The sequence below is a fragment of the Rosa rugosa genome, chromosome 3 (genome assembly GCF_958449725.1).
Source record: "Rosa rugosa chromosome 3, drRosRugo1.1, whole genome shotgun sequence".
Classification (NCBI taxonomy): domain Eukaryota; kingdom Viridiplantae; phylum Streptophyta; class Magnoliopsida; order Rosales; family Rosaceae; genus Rosa; species Rosa rugosa.
The window spans coordinates 54,777,491-54,794,063 of NC_084822.1; the positions used below are offsets into that span (position 1 = coordinate 54,777,491).

The following is a 16,573-nucleotide window of genomic DNA, read 5'->3' on the forward strand; positions in this document are numbered from 1 at the left end:
CATTGGAGATGAAGTCTAGCAAAAATAACATTGTCATGTCAGCTTTCAAATTCAATTTTGACACACTCAATTTGACATTTCCCGCTGGATATGCTCTTAGAGGTTCTGGATTAGCACCCTTCTTCACCCAAAAAAAGGTTTTTTATTTTTGGCTCCCAATGGCCACCCACGTTTCTTCTTTGCGTCCTTACTTCCAGTCTCCTCCCCCTTAGCTGGCACCATATATTGTGCCTGCTGGAGTCTCCACCAAGTTAAGAGATGTAGCATAAAATTTAGTAGTAAATTCTGGTACCTTAACTTTCTTAGAGCAAGTCCACCGGAGGTCATAGTCATAGTCATAGTCAAGAAAAACCTGACTACATGACCTTGAGATGGATTTTGCATCTTCCACCGGTTGTTTTTTGACTGGGCAAAAACCACTCTTTCTTGACTACAGCCAAGAAATAAGTCAATTCCATGACTTATTTCATGACCGATCAAAGCCCATATAGAGACAAGAAAACCAACTGAACGTGGCTGACATCATGAGCTTATCAGAAGTGGTCGACGCGCCTACACGGGGAGTGGAGCACCTTACATCGACGCGTGGCGCAAGCATGGACAGAAAGCTCAGCGCGCCAGAGGTGGGGACGGCATGCCACTTGGCACTAACCCGTTGGTGGATTTTGAATTCTGGGCCTAACGGTCAAGCAATCCCTGCCCTTCATTTCAATCAAACTTTCAATCCTACGGCTGCCAACAGTGAAAGAGTGAACAGTAGTGTGAACAGTGTTGACCGGGCAAGAAAAACAACGGGTGCAAACCCATGTCCAGTGGCAGTGAATAGAGCTTGACTGGTCGAATTCTTGACTTCTCGACTTTGACATTTCTTGACTACGGGTGCACTTGCTCTTACGAGGCATGAACAACCTCTCCCTTCATTCCATAACTCTCCTAGCGCAGCCTTCAACTTCTTGGGCAACACATAAAAGGACGGTGCTCTGTCCCTTTTAAGATTAGAATTGCTATGTAGACACTTACACATAATTTTTTCAGTTATTTATTCTACAATTAGTAATCTTAAAAAGTTTTTTTTAATTGTTTTATTCAAGAAATAATGAGGCAATCTTGAATTTAATATAATAGAAAGTAGGAAGTGGTTAGACCTTAATCTTCTATTAGCATTTTCATTGTCACTTGGTTTGATTTTATATTTTATATCTTTTAAGTTTTAACTTTATATTTTATATCTTTTAAGTTTTAACTTATATTTCAACACGTTGATTTTCTCATTCAATAATCATAAAGTCGTGATCTTAAATGTACATTACTACTATGTACAAATATTTTACTAAAAAAACAAACATTCATTAAAAAACCTATAGAATCCAAATTCCCCGGATCTTCTTTGGCCAGGGACCTTTTACATGACTTTGAAATTTTACCGCCATCCCTAAACTATAATTGCAACAACCGACCTTAAAACCTAAAATTTTCTCGGAGGGGCTTCCAACACTTCGGGGGAATTCAAACTGCCCCCGATCTCGGATCCCAAATTACCAAACTGCCCTCACTCTTTTCCACTTTCGCTTTTTAGATCCCTCGTCTCCCTCTTCCGTAGCCGCCATCCAAGTCGTCCTCCTCCTTCGTTTTCCTCTTCCCTGAAAAAGTCTCCCAATCTCAGAACTCAAATCCAAAATCCGAATCGGTCTCTTTCGATTTTCGATCCGAACATCCGGAATTCGAATCGCCATCGCGCGCTTTCCCTTAGAATTTGATTCCGGTTGCAGAGAGATTAGGGCTTCTTTTTATGGAGAGGATTATCGGAGGAAAGTTTAAGCTAGGTCGCAAAATTGGGAGCGGTTCTTTTGGTGAAATATACCTCGGTATGTTTCAGATCTTCTTCCTCTTTCGAATCATCATAATTATCGTCTTTGATTATCATCTCGGTGCTGATTAGTTTTTTTTCGCCGTGGTGTTTGTTTCAGCTACTCATATGGAGACTGGAGAGACCTTGGCGGCCAAGATTGTAAGTCTTGATTGATTCGTCGTCGTTTCGAGTGATTAGGATGATTTCTATGGATAATTGTCTGCATGGATTGTGAATTGATGGCATTCGAGCTGATTCGTTGCGGCTCGTATGGTTTTTGATGGAATTTCATGTTAGAATTAGGCTCTCGACGATTTTGGTATCTTAATGTTATTGAAGAAACTGGTCTATGTGTGTATTAGCTTAACGGTGTAATTGATTCATTGATTTTGATTTTGATTTTGATTTTGATTTTGGCAGGAAAGTAACAAGACGAAGCATTTACAGCTTATGTATGAGGCCAAGCTGTATAAAGTTCTACAGGGAGGAAGTAAGTTTTGGTTTGAACCTACTTGCTCTTGCATACTATTATCACCGTGAATCTTGGTTTTAACCGTAAGTAATTGTTTGATTTGGTGTTGTTTCAGGCGGCATTGCAAGCATGAAGTGGGCGGGGTTTGATCATGATGATAACGTTGTCATCATAGACTTGTTGGGGCCGAGTCTTGAAGACTTATTTGTATACTGTGGGAGGAAGTTTTCACTGAAAACAGTCTTAATGCTGGCCGAACAGATGGTAAATTCGCAAGTTATTTTTTACTTTCTTTAGATACTTAGATAGATTATCTAACTGGTAAGGGTTGATTGTTTACCTGCTGCTAATGTTTTCTCTTCCTGGCTTTCTATTGCAGATTACGAGAATAGAGTATGTGCATTCGAAAGGGTTTTTGCATAGAGACATCAAACCAGACAATTATCTCATGGGTCTTGGCAGGAAAGCAAATCAGGTAATTAGTATGTTTCTCTTTAACAACTAACTTTCAGGAGCTTTTAAGAATATCTGTGGTTTATCAGTTCTTTATTTGTTTGTTTATTTTATTTTTAATTATTGTTGAAAACTCATTCATCAGGTTTACATCATTGACTTTGGACTTGCGAAAAGATATCGGGACCCAACTACAAATCGGCACATTCCATACAGGTACAATTTAAGACATGGGTTCATGCATAAATTCTGGTGATGGTTTGGCATTCAAGTCTGTTATACTAAATGTAGACAAGTCTGTTCAATTCCTGGTTTATTGCCTAACTGTATCTATTTTTCTGGATAACTCATACAGAGAAAACAAAAGCTTAACAGGAACTGCACGATATGCTAGTTGCAATACCCATTTGGGAATCGGTAAGTAGAGAGGTGTTGTTTAACTCTGTTGTAAATGCTTGGCTGTCTGTATCCTCACCTTTGTTGTTTCATTGTTTTAGATCAGAGTCGTCGGGATGATTTGGAGTCACTTGGCTATGTTCTTCTGTACTTCTTAAGAGGAAGGTATGCCGTGAATTCATTACCACATGTCAGCAGATAATTTTTCAATTGAAAGATTCCCTCTGGAGTTCCAGTTAGGGTTTCTTCTCGGTGTAACTTGTATTGTTTATTACAAATTGTAACTTGGATGATCAACATCGTTTGCACAATGCTTTGATCATACAGCTGAGTATCCTTGCTGACTGATTGATTTCTATGTTTAGCCTTCCTTGGCAGGGTCTAAAAGCTGCAACGAAGAAGCAAAAATATGATAAGATTTGTGAGAAGAAGTTATCAACTCCCATTGAGGTATGTATTCTGTAGATTAAGCGGCTGGTGTTTGGAGGTAGTGGGTTTCTAATTTCTTTTTATTCGAGAAAAAGGATATTGTTACAATGGTAAATGTGAAAGCTTTATGTTATCATTTTAAGTCGAAAAATGAACTTTTGTCACATCTGTTTTCAGGTGCTATGTAAGGCGCATCCTGTGGAGTTTGCATCCTACTTCCACTATTGCCATTCCTTAACATTTGATCAACGTCCGGATTACTCATTCTTGAAGCGTCTGTTTCGTGACTTATTCACCCGCGAAGGTATGATATCATTCCACCATCATGACAGAATTTGTTTAGTCCCTAATATAGAATTATTAATTGTACCTCTCAAGGTGTATCCTAACTGATTGTCTGTGTTTATTGGTGTTTATTCCCACATTTTACAGGATTTGAGTTTGATTATGTATTTGACTGGACAATCCTAAAGTACCAGCAGGCGCAACAGACAAGGGCTCATGGTCAATCAGCTGTTAGTATTTGCATAAGCCTTTTTTTTATTTTTTTTTATTTTTATAACTATCTCCTTTTGATTGATTCTGAGGATTGCTCTTCTTTCAGCTGTGTTCGGTTACTTGCATTAGATTTTTGATATTGTTTCTTCTGACCGTCATATAATTTGCAGCCAGCTGTAGCGACAAATGGTCAAGTAGTGACTAGCAGTCGAGCAGTGCCTATGGATGTGAGGAATCAGGGTAAGTTCTGGTTTTGACTTCATATCCAGGATGATTAGTGACCTAAGCCTTGATGAGATTTGTGTTTTACAGCATTGGGAAAGCCTTTGACATGTTACAGATTTGTGTTTGATTTACCAAATTTTTCTTGGGCCTAAGGTTTCATTTGTGGATTTTCAGGAGTTGATGATGTTTCTAGACAAGCTCAGCCTCGAGAACATAAAAGATCAAGTCATCTTGTTCATATTCACAGGCCATTTAGATCATCTGCAGTCCAGAATTTGAGTGCTAATAACTCTATTGAAAAACATGTATGGAACTTGTAATGTAAATCATATTATAGTCTTTTGCGTATTTATCTCATCTCAATTTCATGAAGTATCCATTCCTGTTGCACATTGTCCTGTGTTGTAAATCATTGTTATTCTTTCATGATTGTTGCAGAATACGGGCAATGCTCTCAAAAGAAATTTACCAAAACCTGAGGGGCCAGCTGAAATTGCTAATGTAGGTCGCCAGCACGGTGCTTCAAGCAGTTGGATGCCATCTCCAAATCGAACTTCTCAAGCAAAGTAATAGGTATGGAGTGTTTTATTGTATGAAATTATATTATTAATCTGTATTAAATGAGAGAAATTACTCAAAATCTGCATATTAACCTCTTCAGCCTTGGTTTTCTCTCTTCAGCTACAGATGTAAAAGAATTTACTCGGAGCATGCATCTTGCTGTAGCAAATGTAATGAAGTTTGGATTGTTTGCTTGGCATATGATATACCTGAAAAATGTCTGGTAAAACATGACCACACTGGATGCAATAGGACTTGTCTACAAAGCTTGGAGTTTTCATGTGCATAGGTGGAAAGGATTGGCCGAGCCCGTTTAATGTTGTGTGGATGACGTGTAAAGTTTGTTTACCATTTTAGTTTGATAAAGATCATAATTTTTTTTACAATATAGTTTGGTGACCATGTATCTTATTTAATTCAGGATTGAGTTGCTTTCTGTTCTTATTGCTGTAACTTTTTGGGATGAAAGCCCTGGATGTTCATCTGGATGAAGTTTCAAGTTTGAACCTTAAGTACCCAGGTCCTTCAGAATCTGGAAAAGTGTAAACTAGTATTTCAGGTATAAGTTCTCATGGAGTTTCCATAGAAACCATAATTATTTGATATCTGATTGTATTATTAACATTACTTTTCTTTGCTTCAGATCTTGATAGGAGATGGGTTATAAAGGATGAAAGGAAGGAACTTCATTGGAACTGTTGATGTCAATTCAAGAGGGTATTATAGATATTTATATATCCTTCCTTCTATATTGGTCTTTAAATTCTTCTAGCTTTGTATCTATAGTCCATTACTTGAAGCAGGGCCTAACTAGGTTATATCTTCATGTTCATTAGACTTTTCAGCCCAAGTTGAGGAAACCCTCATTTGCCCGATTCCCTAATTCCCGGCCAGAAATTATGTGTTACACAGCGTATATAAAATTTATTTATTTTCTCTGGAGACTAATTTACTCGCACGTTTGTTTCTGCAGCAGCCTAGCAGAAAATTGAACGTTTGTGTTGTCTAGATTGTTGCTCACAAAGTCATCAAACTAATGGGTGGTCCAAAAACGGAACAGAAAAACTAATGGAGGTGGGAGTGGGACGTCCGAATTGTTGATGCTCACTCACCTATAAAACATGATTAGTATTTCAAAAGAAAACATGATTAGATTAGAAATGAAAACAATGATTAAAGATTTTATCATAAACTGATACCCTTGGTTGGTGCCTGGGTCGTTGTCTTGAATGTTAATACCACCCGACTACTATGGTGAAGAACTCTTGGGAGGGTTTTAGGGGATCTTGGTGTGCCTCCAATTTATCTTGATGGTTAAGTTTTTCAAAATCGCAATCGAAGATTAACCCAACTACGGTCCCAAGCTAAGGTCAAAATGTTATTTTTCCAACATTATGATCAGGGAATACTGTGAAAGTTACATGGAAACAAAGTGAAAACAAACCAGCTTTACCAGGTCTGCTTTAAAACTTTGCAGTTGACATGATAGGGCTCATTTCATTCTAAATACATGTCAACTGTCCGATTTCAATCGGACAGTAGTTGAGCAAATAATTCCTGGTCAGCTGCTGACCAGGGGAACGAGACCGTCGGTAGTAAATCTCTGATCTTGGCTCCAACTAAATAAGTACCCGTGAAATTAAATCAATGAAAAATTTCATTAACACTTATAAAGCGTGCATTAACTAGAATTTCTTTTATGAATTTCATAATTAATGGTAATCAATGAACTTCATACACACTCTTATCATGGGAATCTAACCCAGAAAGGGCCCCTTCTGCTTAACTTTGGACTTTGATAATGGTGACAAAAGAACCCTAGTAATGATGAAGATGAACTCCGCCGCTCCAGAAAAAGGGTCGCTTTCCTATTTATGTATAAAGCACATACGTGCGGAAAAGAAATTAAAAGCAGCAATAGAGTTAGTGATGACAAAAAATGATCATTGGGTTTTAATTGGCATATAGAATTTGTACACATCCCCCATTCCCACAATAAAAAGAATCATGCAACCTACTTTTTCTTCCTTGTTAAATGCGTACTGTGCTGTTGTACCTCCTCTTCATCACCATCGTCTTATTCTAGCTTTCTTTGCTAAACTAGATTCTCCATTGGTAGCCGAGCTTGAAAAGTAAGGGACACTTATAATGCAAATTGCAAGACCAATATTGTGGAAAAACTTTGTAGCTAACTCTCTCTTTGTGCTTGTGTTATGGTGTCAGTGAGCTCTTGTAGTTTGAAATGCTCGACGAATCGACATGGGTTGGAGAACATAGACGAAAATGGTGGCACCAGTATTGGGGCGGAGGGTTTATGTGCCCCGCCACCCGAAACTCCGACGGAGTCCATGGAGTTTCTGGCGAGATCATGGAGCCTCTCGGCCATGGAGATCTCCAAAGCTCTTTCCCACTCACATGTTGCTTCTAGGAGTCTTGAGAATAAGTCAGCATTCTCTTATGATGGTATTGCTGAAACTCGCCATTCAAGTTCCATGCGTTTGAGCGAATCATCTGTAAGTTTCTTCCTTACCAAAATATATATCTTATGTTACTGTCGATCCCTTTGTAATAGTAACTGTTCTCTCGTCAGTTAAGATTTAATCAGTATGTTTATGTTGTCATATTGTTGGATTTAGAGTCTAGACTATTATTTAGGTGGACTATTGGTTAAAGTGTGTGGTACAAATCGACAGTCTAGAGTGCATTAAGTGCTTAGTGGCTATAACCTAACGTATTCCTACTTAGCAGCTGCCTGGTGGAGTTAGCCCTCCGATTTCGCCAAGAAACAGTGATGAAATGAAGGTATCTCTCTCTCCAATCTTTCAATTTCTAGTTGACGATCACCATAATGTTCTGTCTGCTGCATGAGCGCATGATTTAAACTTGTCCATAATTGCTTATTAACTCTTTAATGTTTCATTAAGTATGCCTGGTCCCTTTGCCTGGTGTAATGACTGCATTTAACTTTTTTTAATTGCGTTATAGCCTTTATACTAGATTTACAAAAACCTTCTTTTCCCATAAACTTTTACAGCTGGTTAATTATATATGCAGGAGTTGTTTTTACTACATCATGCACTTCATCCAGAGTTCCTTTCCAGTCAACAACAATTGATCAATAATGGGGTACTGATATCACATAATTCAACCTCAAAAATCCATGAAATTCTTTTCGATTTTCATTTTCGTGGTTGTTGATTCTCACTATGCAGCTATACAAGAGCATGTTGAGAGGTAAAACAATGGGGAGATGGTTAAAAGATCAAAAGGAGAGAAAGAAGCAAGAAATGAGAAGCCAAAATGCCCAGTTGCACGCGGCAGTTTCTGTGGCTGGAGTTGCTGCTTCTGTAGCAGCACTCGCGGCTTCAACTGCATTGCCTGAAACTGAAACATCAGCTGCCAGTGCCCGCCACAAAGCAGCAGTATCCGAGAGGACTGAAATTTCGACTGCACTAGCATCTGCAGCGGCTCTGGTAGCTTCACGCTGCATCGAGATTGCAGAGGAGATGGGAGCTGATCACGACCATATTCTATCAGTTGTCAGTTCTGCAGTTAACGTGAGGACTAATGGAGACATCATGACCTTAACAGCTGGAGCTGCCACAGGTACTAAGCTCAAAACCTCACTAGTTTGGCTAAGCTTTACTCACCTTAAACAGTCGCTGAGATCAATGAATAACAGCTTTACGAGGAGCTGCTACACTTAAGGCAAGGCTACAAAAGGAGTATGGAGGCACCACTTTTGCACTGGCTGAGGAAAAATGTGATGGAAAAGAATCAAACTCAGCATTGAACTTTGTCTCAAAAGGAGGGGAACTTCTGAAACGCACAAGGAAAGGTATATGCTTTAGAAGGGGCATGATCAATACACATTCATGAGACAGTAATAGTGAATTTCAATTACTAATCTGGAAACTGAATGAGATTTAACCTTTTGAGTCTTTGACTGCAGGTGATCTCCACTGGAAACACGTTTCTTTCAACACCAACTCAAATGGGCAGGTAAATTCTCATAATATGACAGGAATGAACTCAATTAACTTCTAATTTGCAGAGAAGTTTTTGATTGCTTGTAGGCCTTGAACACGAAATAATTATAATTTATGTAGCTTAACTCAACTTCTTCCCTTCTCAACCTTTTAGAGTGATAACAGGTTGTAGCCAAAATGAAAAGCAAACACATGGCGGGAACATTTACAAAGAAGAAGAAATGTAAGAAAATTTTCATAATCAGAGCAAGAATTTTCTATTGATTTCTGCTCCTGTCACCCAACATGCCGTGGTGTGATGCAGGTGTAGTCTCTGAAGTCTACTGTGACATAGCAGCGTGGCCAGGAAGGGAGAGGGAAGATTGCAGCAAACCAAGGGCATACTTTGGCATCAAAACAGCTGACAGGACAATAGAATTTGAATGCAGAAGTAAAAGGGACAAGCATATGTGGACTGAGGGGATTCAGAATATGTTGAATTTCATACCAACATAACATATGAAACGTTACAATTTGGATTGATGTAAAACTAAATTGTTTTAACTTTTTCATAGCAATCAATGTGCACCCACCATCTCAAAATCCTAGAGATATACATATGGGTAGCAAGGGTAGCACTCAAAACTGTTAGCTTGTACAAAGTGATGTATCTGCAAATTGGGATGGTGTATGTTCTCTCATGAGCTGCTTCAAGATTTCTATAATTGGCAGATTGGAATAATCTACAGTCAAAATTGTCACAAATCTTCAACTGTCTCATTTAGAGGCGTGGTAATGATGCTGTTACTCATTCTAATTCCTTCAGAAAATCAATATTATCAACAAAAACCTGCAGGATAAGAATGTCAGAAAGAAAAACAAAATTAAATCATTGAATAAATTAAGTATATATGCGGATTGATTCATGCATAAAAATACAATACGAGTATATTACAAAGCAGAACTAAATATGTTATTTCAGAATTCCAATTATTAATATTTTGCACCATTAGTTGGTACCAAAACTACCAGAAATCTAACAATCAGTATATTGGAAATGCAAAGGAACTAAAGAAACTTTCACTTATAAAAAGCATTTAATAGGTCGTACCGATTTCCAGCCATCGGGGTCTAAGCAAGCAGTTATCTTGGTGTTGATACCTGGCAAGGGACCAGGTTCAAGAATAATCTTCCCTCCAGAGAGTCTAACTGCTTCTGCACTTTTATAAACATCGTCTGTGCCTATTGCAATCTGTTAACATTTGGTACTCAGTCTCTCTTCGTATATACTATAACTCGGATTTTCGCAAGTAAAACTGGTAAAGATCATATATAGAACCTGCAAAAAGTAAAATATATTTGTACTATAAAAGGAATAGCATATACCTGAGCATAACCATTTCCTTTATCATAATCAGTGATCCCATAGTTATATGTCAGTTCAAGCACTGGACTATTATCTTCAGTACCATATCCCAACATGGCTACTGTATACTAGAAACAAGGCAGAAACAAATATCAGGTAGAGCAACAATATGCTGAGTTGCTGACAATGGACAATAATGAGCATAACACATTTATTCAGATTTTAGCATGCTCCCTAGGTCCATAGAGATATGAAACATATACAAGTCCTACAAAAACAACCACATATATGCCAAAGTAGCAATGACATACTTTGGTCACAATGCCTAAAATGGTCTTGCAGTGTAAAGAACTTAAGTGTATGCGCTGAGATTTACATAGACATGTTAAACAACAGAAATTGTCAGTACATAGTAAGAGTGAGGTTACCTTGTATTCGGGATTATCTCTTGTGCGGAGAAGTTCCATTCCAAAAGCCTTTCAGTTAGAGAAACAAAACGGTAAAGGCTTCAGGAAGCTTATTCCCATAACAGCCTAACTAGAAACAAATATTCAAGTTTAATTAAGAGAACTTGTTAAACACAACTCACCTTCATATAAAAGTTAATAGCACGGTCAAGATCACCTACACGAAGCATCACTTGTGAAAAGGGCTCTGGTGTAGGCCATTTCTCTAAAAGCTCAAACGGATAACCATCAGGATCCTCAATAAGAGCAATTATTGTACTGCCACCATTGGCAGGACCAGGTTCCCTGGTAACTTTCCCTCCCTTTGCCTTTATAAGTTCCACTGTTTTGGCAACCTACAGAAACTTGTATAACTTAAGTAAGCTTACAATCTTTACATATAAAACATGATATCTTAACAATTTTCTGTTGGTGAAGTTAGAGATGGAGGACTGTATATTTGCTACATTCTTTACAAGCAGAAATACTAGTAGGCATGTTCTCATGGGAGACTAAACGAATAACGCTATTCCTCATAGAGAGAAATGACATTGTTTTACAGTTTGACTTGATAGAATGTGGGTCCGAAATGTAAACCAAAAAATGAATACAAATATAGAGTTATTTAGCACAAAATAGAACCACATCTATATTCAGGAATAGGTACTTACATCTTCAACTGCAATACCAAAGTGGCCAAAACCAGTCCCAATGTCATACTTGTCCACTCCATAATCTATCAGCAGTACACATTAAGTTTCAAAATCCTATGAACAGAAACTGTGAAAGACTTCTCTAAAAGGGGAAATTATGCTTGTGTTCTTACAAAATTACAGATAAGGACTTACTATATGTAAGTTCAACAGTAAAGTTGGAATCTTCTGGCCCATATCCAAGAAAAGCGTTCGAATATTGCTCCTCAGGTATGTCACGTTTTCTCAACAGCTTCATCCCCAAACACTCAGTGTAGAATCTGCATATGAATAATAATACTTAGCTATCTCTAGAACTGCATTGTTGAAACCTATTTTCTGCAAAAATAAATAAATAAATAAACGCGTACTTTATAGTCTTGTCCAAGTCCCCAACACGATAGACGACATGAAGCATTCTTCGTTTATCATTTTTTACCCATTCCAATGCATCTTCCTGAGCAATTGCAGCACCTGCTTGTGCCAAATCAGCAATTGGGGCAGCCTCTACAGGTTTCCCCTCTCCTCTCAGCAATTGAGATGCTTTTGCACCTAATATTTGTGACTGAGGAAGAGCTGGAGAACCACCCCGAAGCCACAATTACAACGCATATTAAAATCCAATACGAATTCAACACAGAGTTAAGAATTAATTCAAACCAAGTTCCCTACAAGCTACAACATACTTTGCAACATTCTTACACATCTTTACAAAGCAGACACAAACATCAAGATGGCGCAAGCTTTTGTAAGTTGAACATTGTATAATCAGCATAGACTATCTAAATATGAACTCTTTTCAACATTCCAATGAAAAAAGCCTACAGCTTTCCTCATCTCTCTCCTCAAGAAAACTACATTGCAAAATTTCAGCAACAGCTAACCACATTCTGGTAAGTTTAATAAACAAAGACAAAGTTCCAAGCTGGAAAAAACCATAAATTTCCAATCTTACATTGCATGAAATCACATATTCAACATTACACGCATACATTGCACATTGCGGATAAAGTTTCATTGCTACAACCCAAAAATGAATCACAACATGAAACCAGGAAAAAAAGTAAAACAGGGTTTTGGTGGAAACGAGAAGAGAGATTACCAGAGCCAAGGTGAAAGAGAGCGAGTCTTCGAGAAGTAGAACAATAGGAAGAAGCAGAGTTTCGGACATCACAGAATCTCAAGGACGGAGATGGCTTAGGAGCAATGGAACAAGGCCTTAAGAGATTGAGAGTGACCGATAAAGACGCCATTTTGGGGTTGTGTTTTGTATATCACACTCTTCTCTGCATTTGTGTGTCTCTCTGTGTTTCGCTCATTCAGAGCTTCTTGCTCTTTCTGTTATCTGCATGTTGGAGAAGATATGCCTGCGGGTATTTGGGCCTTGTGTGTGTGTATTTGGGGCCTTTCTATCGACACAGTGGTATTCCAGGCTTGGACCTAAATGAGTTTCAGTTGGGCTAACTTTTTCATCTTACTGTGCTAGTTTGCTTTAACCTTAGGCCTCGTTTGGTTCACGGAAGGGAAATCAATTCCCTTGTCTTTCCCGTGGGGAAGAGAAACTAAAGTTCTTGTCAGATTTCATTTCCTGTGTTTGGTAAAGCAGGGAAAGCATCCAGGAAAGACCATTTGATTTCCCTTCTGATGTCTGGCTGGTGCAGGAAAGGAAAGTAAAAATATATCAATGTTTCAATAATACCCTTCTATTTTAAAATAAAAACAACCTAGAATGAATTTTCAACACTACCAAGGGTACTCAAGCAATTAATGTTGGGCTATTATTGTCCAAAACTATTGCAATTAGGCCTCATCAAAAAGCCCGCGGATCAAGTGGGCCGATGGAGGCCCGCTGGCCCGCAGGGCTTTTGGCCCGGCCCGGCCCGTCAAAAAACCCGCAAAAGCCCGCCTTGGTGGGCCGATGGAGGCCCGCAAAAAAGCCCGCAAAAACCCGGCCCGGCCCATAGGCCCGGCCCGCCAAAAGCCCGCTAGGCCCGGCCCGTAAAAGCCCTCTAGGCCCGGCCCGTAAAAGCCCGCAAAATATTATATATATAGACACATATAGATATATATTTGTGTGTGTGTTTATATAGATATATATACATAGTCATATAGATATATATATATATATATATATATATATATATATCAATATATCATATATGTGTGTGTGTTTATATATATATATACTAGCATTTTATTAAATTTTTTTTTTTCAGAAAATAAAAAAGAAAAATGTTGGTTAATGCAGAGAAAAGAAAATGGGAGAGAGAAAAGTGGGTTGTGGATATTTTTTTTTCAAATTTTTTTAATAAAAATATATTTTGTAAATGTCTTAATTATCTTTATGATTTAATTAATTTTCAAAGTTTATTAATCTTCTAGGGTTAATTCTGTCAAAATTTTAGATTTTGGCTAACAAAGCCTCTTCTCTTAATAATAGTATAGATATATAGACACATATAGATATATATTTGTGTGTGTGTTTATATAGATATATATATATAGTCATATAGATATATATATATATATATATATATATCAATATATCATATATGTGTGTGTGTTTATATATATATATATAGAGATATATATATATATATATATGTGTGTGTGTGTGTGTGTTTATATATATATATATATATATAGAGAGAGAGAGAGATATAGATATATATATATATATATATATATATATATATATATATATATATTAATATATGTGTGTGTGTTTATATATATATATATTTTTTACCACACTCATAATTTATTGTAATAAACTCATCCAACGGTCGGTTTTTCCATTTTCTTTGAATTGATAGGGGTTGCTCTTTGGAGTGTATGATATATAAATATAGGTTTATAAGAGTAACTACGTTTGACCTAGTTGATCGAATTCGAAACGAGAACCAAATTGGCTGAATTTTCTACAACCACCATAAAACATTACAATCTCTCCATCGAGCGGTTGGTTTCTCCGAATTCATTTTCTACTTCATGGTTGCTTTAGAATGAACCTAAACAATTTAAATGCAATGTGTAAGTCATACAACTATAGGAATAAAATTGGTATAGACTAATGTGTTTGTAATTAAAATTAATTTTTTTTATCTTATATCCACGCACATCCATTGATGAAATATATACAAACGTGATGTGAAAAAATAAGCACGTTTCGCAGTTGTCACGCCATCGGTCAACCAATAAAACATATAAGTGACTACGGTTGACCAATCCGATCGGATTCGAAAATATGGTGAAATTGGCTAAATTTTTTACCACACTCATAATTTATTGTAATAAACTCATCCAACGGTCGGTTTTTCCATTTTCTTTGAATTGATAGGGGTTGCTCTTTGGAGTGTATGATATATAAATATAGATTTATATGAGTAACTACGTTTGATCTAGTTGATCGAATTCGAAACGATAACCAAATTGGCTGGATTTTCTACAACCACCATAAAACATTACAATCTCTCCATCGAGCGGTTGGTTTCTCCGAATTCATTTTCTACTTCATGGTTGCTTTAGAATGAACCTAAACAATTTAAATGCAATGTATAAGTCCATACAACTTTAGGAATAAAATTGGTATAGACCAATGTGTTTGTAATTAAAATTAATTTTTTTTATCTTATGTCCACGCACATCCATTGATGGAATATATACAAACGTGATGTGAAAAAATAAGCACGTTTCGCGGTTGTCACGGCATCGGTCAACCAATAAAACATATAAGTGACTACGGTTGACCAATCCGATCGGATTCGAAAATATGGTGAAATTGGCTAAATTTTTTACCACACTCATAATTTATTGTAATAAACTCATCCAACGGTCGGTTTTTCCATTTTCTTTGAATTGATAGGGGTTGCTCTTTGGAGTGTATGATATATAAATATAGGTTTATAAGAGTAACTACGTTTGACCTAGTTGATCGAATTCGAAACGTGAACCAAATTGGCTGGATTTTCTACAACCACCATAAAACATTACAATCTCTCCATCAAGCGGTTGGTTTCTCCGAATTCATTTTCCACTTCATGGTTGCTTTAGAATGAACTTAAACAATTTAAATGCAATGTATAAGTCATATAACTTCAGGAATAAAATTGGTATAGTCCAATGTGTTTGTAATTAAAATTAATTTTTTTTTATCTTATGTCCACACACATCCATCGATGAAATATATACAAACGTGATGTGAAAAAATAAGCACGTTTCGCGGTTGCCACGCCATCGGTCAACCAATAAAACATATAAGTGACTACGGTTGACCAATCCGATCGGATTCAAAAATATGGTTAAATTGGCTAAATTTTTTACCACACTCATAATTTATTGTAATAAACTCATCCAACGGTCGGTTTCTCATTTTCTTTGAATTGCTATATGTAGCTCTTTGGAGTGTATGATGTATAAATATAGATTTATAAAAAATTAGTGTCTTTAAAAATTTATTTATCAACAAATTAGTATCTATATATAAATATAGATTTTTTTTGGTACAATATAGTTATATAGATTGTTATCTTTGGTTGTATTTGATCATTATCCATTGAATTTCCAAAGCTTGATTAAAAAAAAAATATACTTGTGTCTTTAAATATTTATTTATAAATAAAGCCCGCAAGGCCCGGCCCAAAAAAGCCCGCAAGGCTAAGCCCGGCCCGGCCCGAAAAAGCCCGCAAGGCCCGCTTTATATGGACGGGCTTGGATCCTTTGATTTTTAATAAAGCCCGGCCCGGCCCGGCCCGCAATTATTTAAAAATATAGCAAGGCCCGGCCCAAGCCAGCTATGAATGGGCCGGGCCGGGCCCGGCCCGGCCCGTTGACGACCCCTAATTGCAATTAATGCTGGGAAATGAGATGGGAAACTCAATCCCATGAAGTTTGAGTGGAATGAGTTTACCCCCAACTTTCCTCTATGTCAGGAAAACATTTCCGGACTTTGTGGTTACCAAACAAAGGAAAGGAATAACTTTCCTTTCCCAAGTCCTTAAATCCGCGAAACAAACGAGGCCTAGGATGAAACCAAAACTCTTTCACGGATACCAGTCTTACCAGATTATAACACACGAATTTGGTTAAAATCGTATGTTCTTATTTTCTCATCAAAAAATTTTCACCCTCAAATAATAATTTTTTAAAAATTTCTCGAACTGATGGAAGTCATGGAACTCAATAATCACAACATAAATTTCTTTTATGATTTTTCAAA

General features: G+C 37.1%; 3 protein-coding genes across 7 annotated transcripts; 2 read left to right on the top strand and 1 right to left on the bottom strand.

The window, feature by feature from the left end:
• Positions 1 to 1,580: 1,580 nt before the first annotated feature.
• Positions 1,581 to 5,819, top strand: LOC133735584 (casein kinase 1-like protein 3). 3 transcript variants are annotated; one of them, XM_062162987.1, is made up of 17 exons: positions 1,581 to 1,865; positions 1,968 to 2,008; positions 2,270 to 2,339; positions 2,437 to 2,585; positions 2,701 to 2,796; positions 2,920 to 2,990; positions 3,130 to 3,191; positions 3,272 to 3,335; positions 3,536 to 3,620; positions 3,777 to 3,903; positions 4,032 to 4,114; positions 4,265 to 4,337; positions 4,497 to 4,627; positions 4,761 to 4,895; positions 5,004 to 5,442; positions 5,527 to 5,600; positions 5,720 to 5,819. In XM_062162987.1, the coding sequence occupies exons 1-14, from the start codon at positions 1,790 to 1,792 to the stop codon at positions 4,890 to 4,892; spliced, it is 1,260 nt and encodes a 419-aa protein (XP_062018971.1). In that variant the 5' UTR covers positions 1,581 to 1,789; the 3' UTR covers positions 4,893 to 4,895; positions 5,004 to 5,442; positions 5,527 to 5,600; positions 5,720 to 5,819. The 3 variants fall into 3 exon arrangements, with proteins under 3 accessions (XP_062018971.1, XP_062018970.1, XP_062018972.1); XM_062162986.1 differs by having other exon boundaries at positions 5,527 to 5,819; XM_062162988.1 differs by having other exon boundaries at positions 1,583 to 1,865; positions 4,268 to 4,337; positions 5,527 to 5,819.
• LOC133735583 (VAN3-binding protein) lies at positions 5,377 to 9,367 on the top strand. Of its 3 annotated transcripts, none has more exons than XR_009859142.1 (10): positions 5,377 to 5,442; positions 5,527 to 5,600; positions 7,107 to 7,396; positions 7,629 to 7,685; positions 7,938 to 8,009; positions 8,096 to 8,489; positions 8,566 to 8,721; positions 8,836 to 8,885; positions 9,027 to 9,095; positions 9,177 to 9,267. XR_009859142.1 is itself a non-coding variant. In XM_062162984.1 (10 exons), the coding sequence occupies exons 2-10, from the start codon at positions 5,585 to 5,587 to the stop codon at positions 9,365 to 9,367; spliced, it is 1,284 nt and encodes a 427-aa protein (XP_062018968.1). In that variant the 5' UTR covers positions 5,377 to 5,442; positions 5,527 to 5,584. The 3 variants fall into 3 exon arrangements, 2 of the variants coding, with proteins under 2 accessions (XP_062018968.1, XP_062018969.1); XM_062162984.1 differs by having other exon boundaries at positions 9,038 to 9,095; positions 9,177 to 9,367; XM_062162985.1 differs by having other exon boundaries at positions 7,632 to 7,685; positions 9,038 to 9,095; positions 9,177 to 9,367.
• Positions 9,333 to 12,723, bottom strand: LOC133735585 (probable lactoylglutathione lyase, chloroplastic). The gene is made up of 9 exons (XM_062162989.1): positions 12,458 to 12,723; positions 11,727 to 11,931; positions 11,512 to 11,636; positions 11,335 to 11,399; positions 10,807 to 11,019; positions 10,646 to 10,693; positions 10,238 to 10,345; positions 9,963 to 10,103; positions 9,333 to 9,701 (listed from the first exon to the last, which is right to left on the bottom strand). The coding sequence occupies exons 1-9, from the start codon at positions 12,606 to 12,608 to the stop codon at positions 9,660 to 9,662; spliced, it is 1,098 nt and encodes a 365-aa protein (XP_062018973.1). The 5' UTR covers positions 12,609 to 12,723; the 3' UTR covers positions 9,333 to 9,659.
• Between the last annotated feature and the right edge of the window lie 3,850 nt (positions 12,724 to 16,573).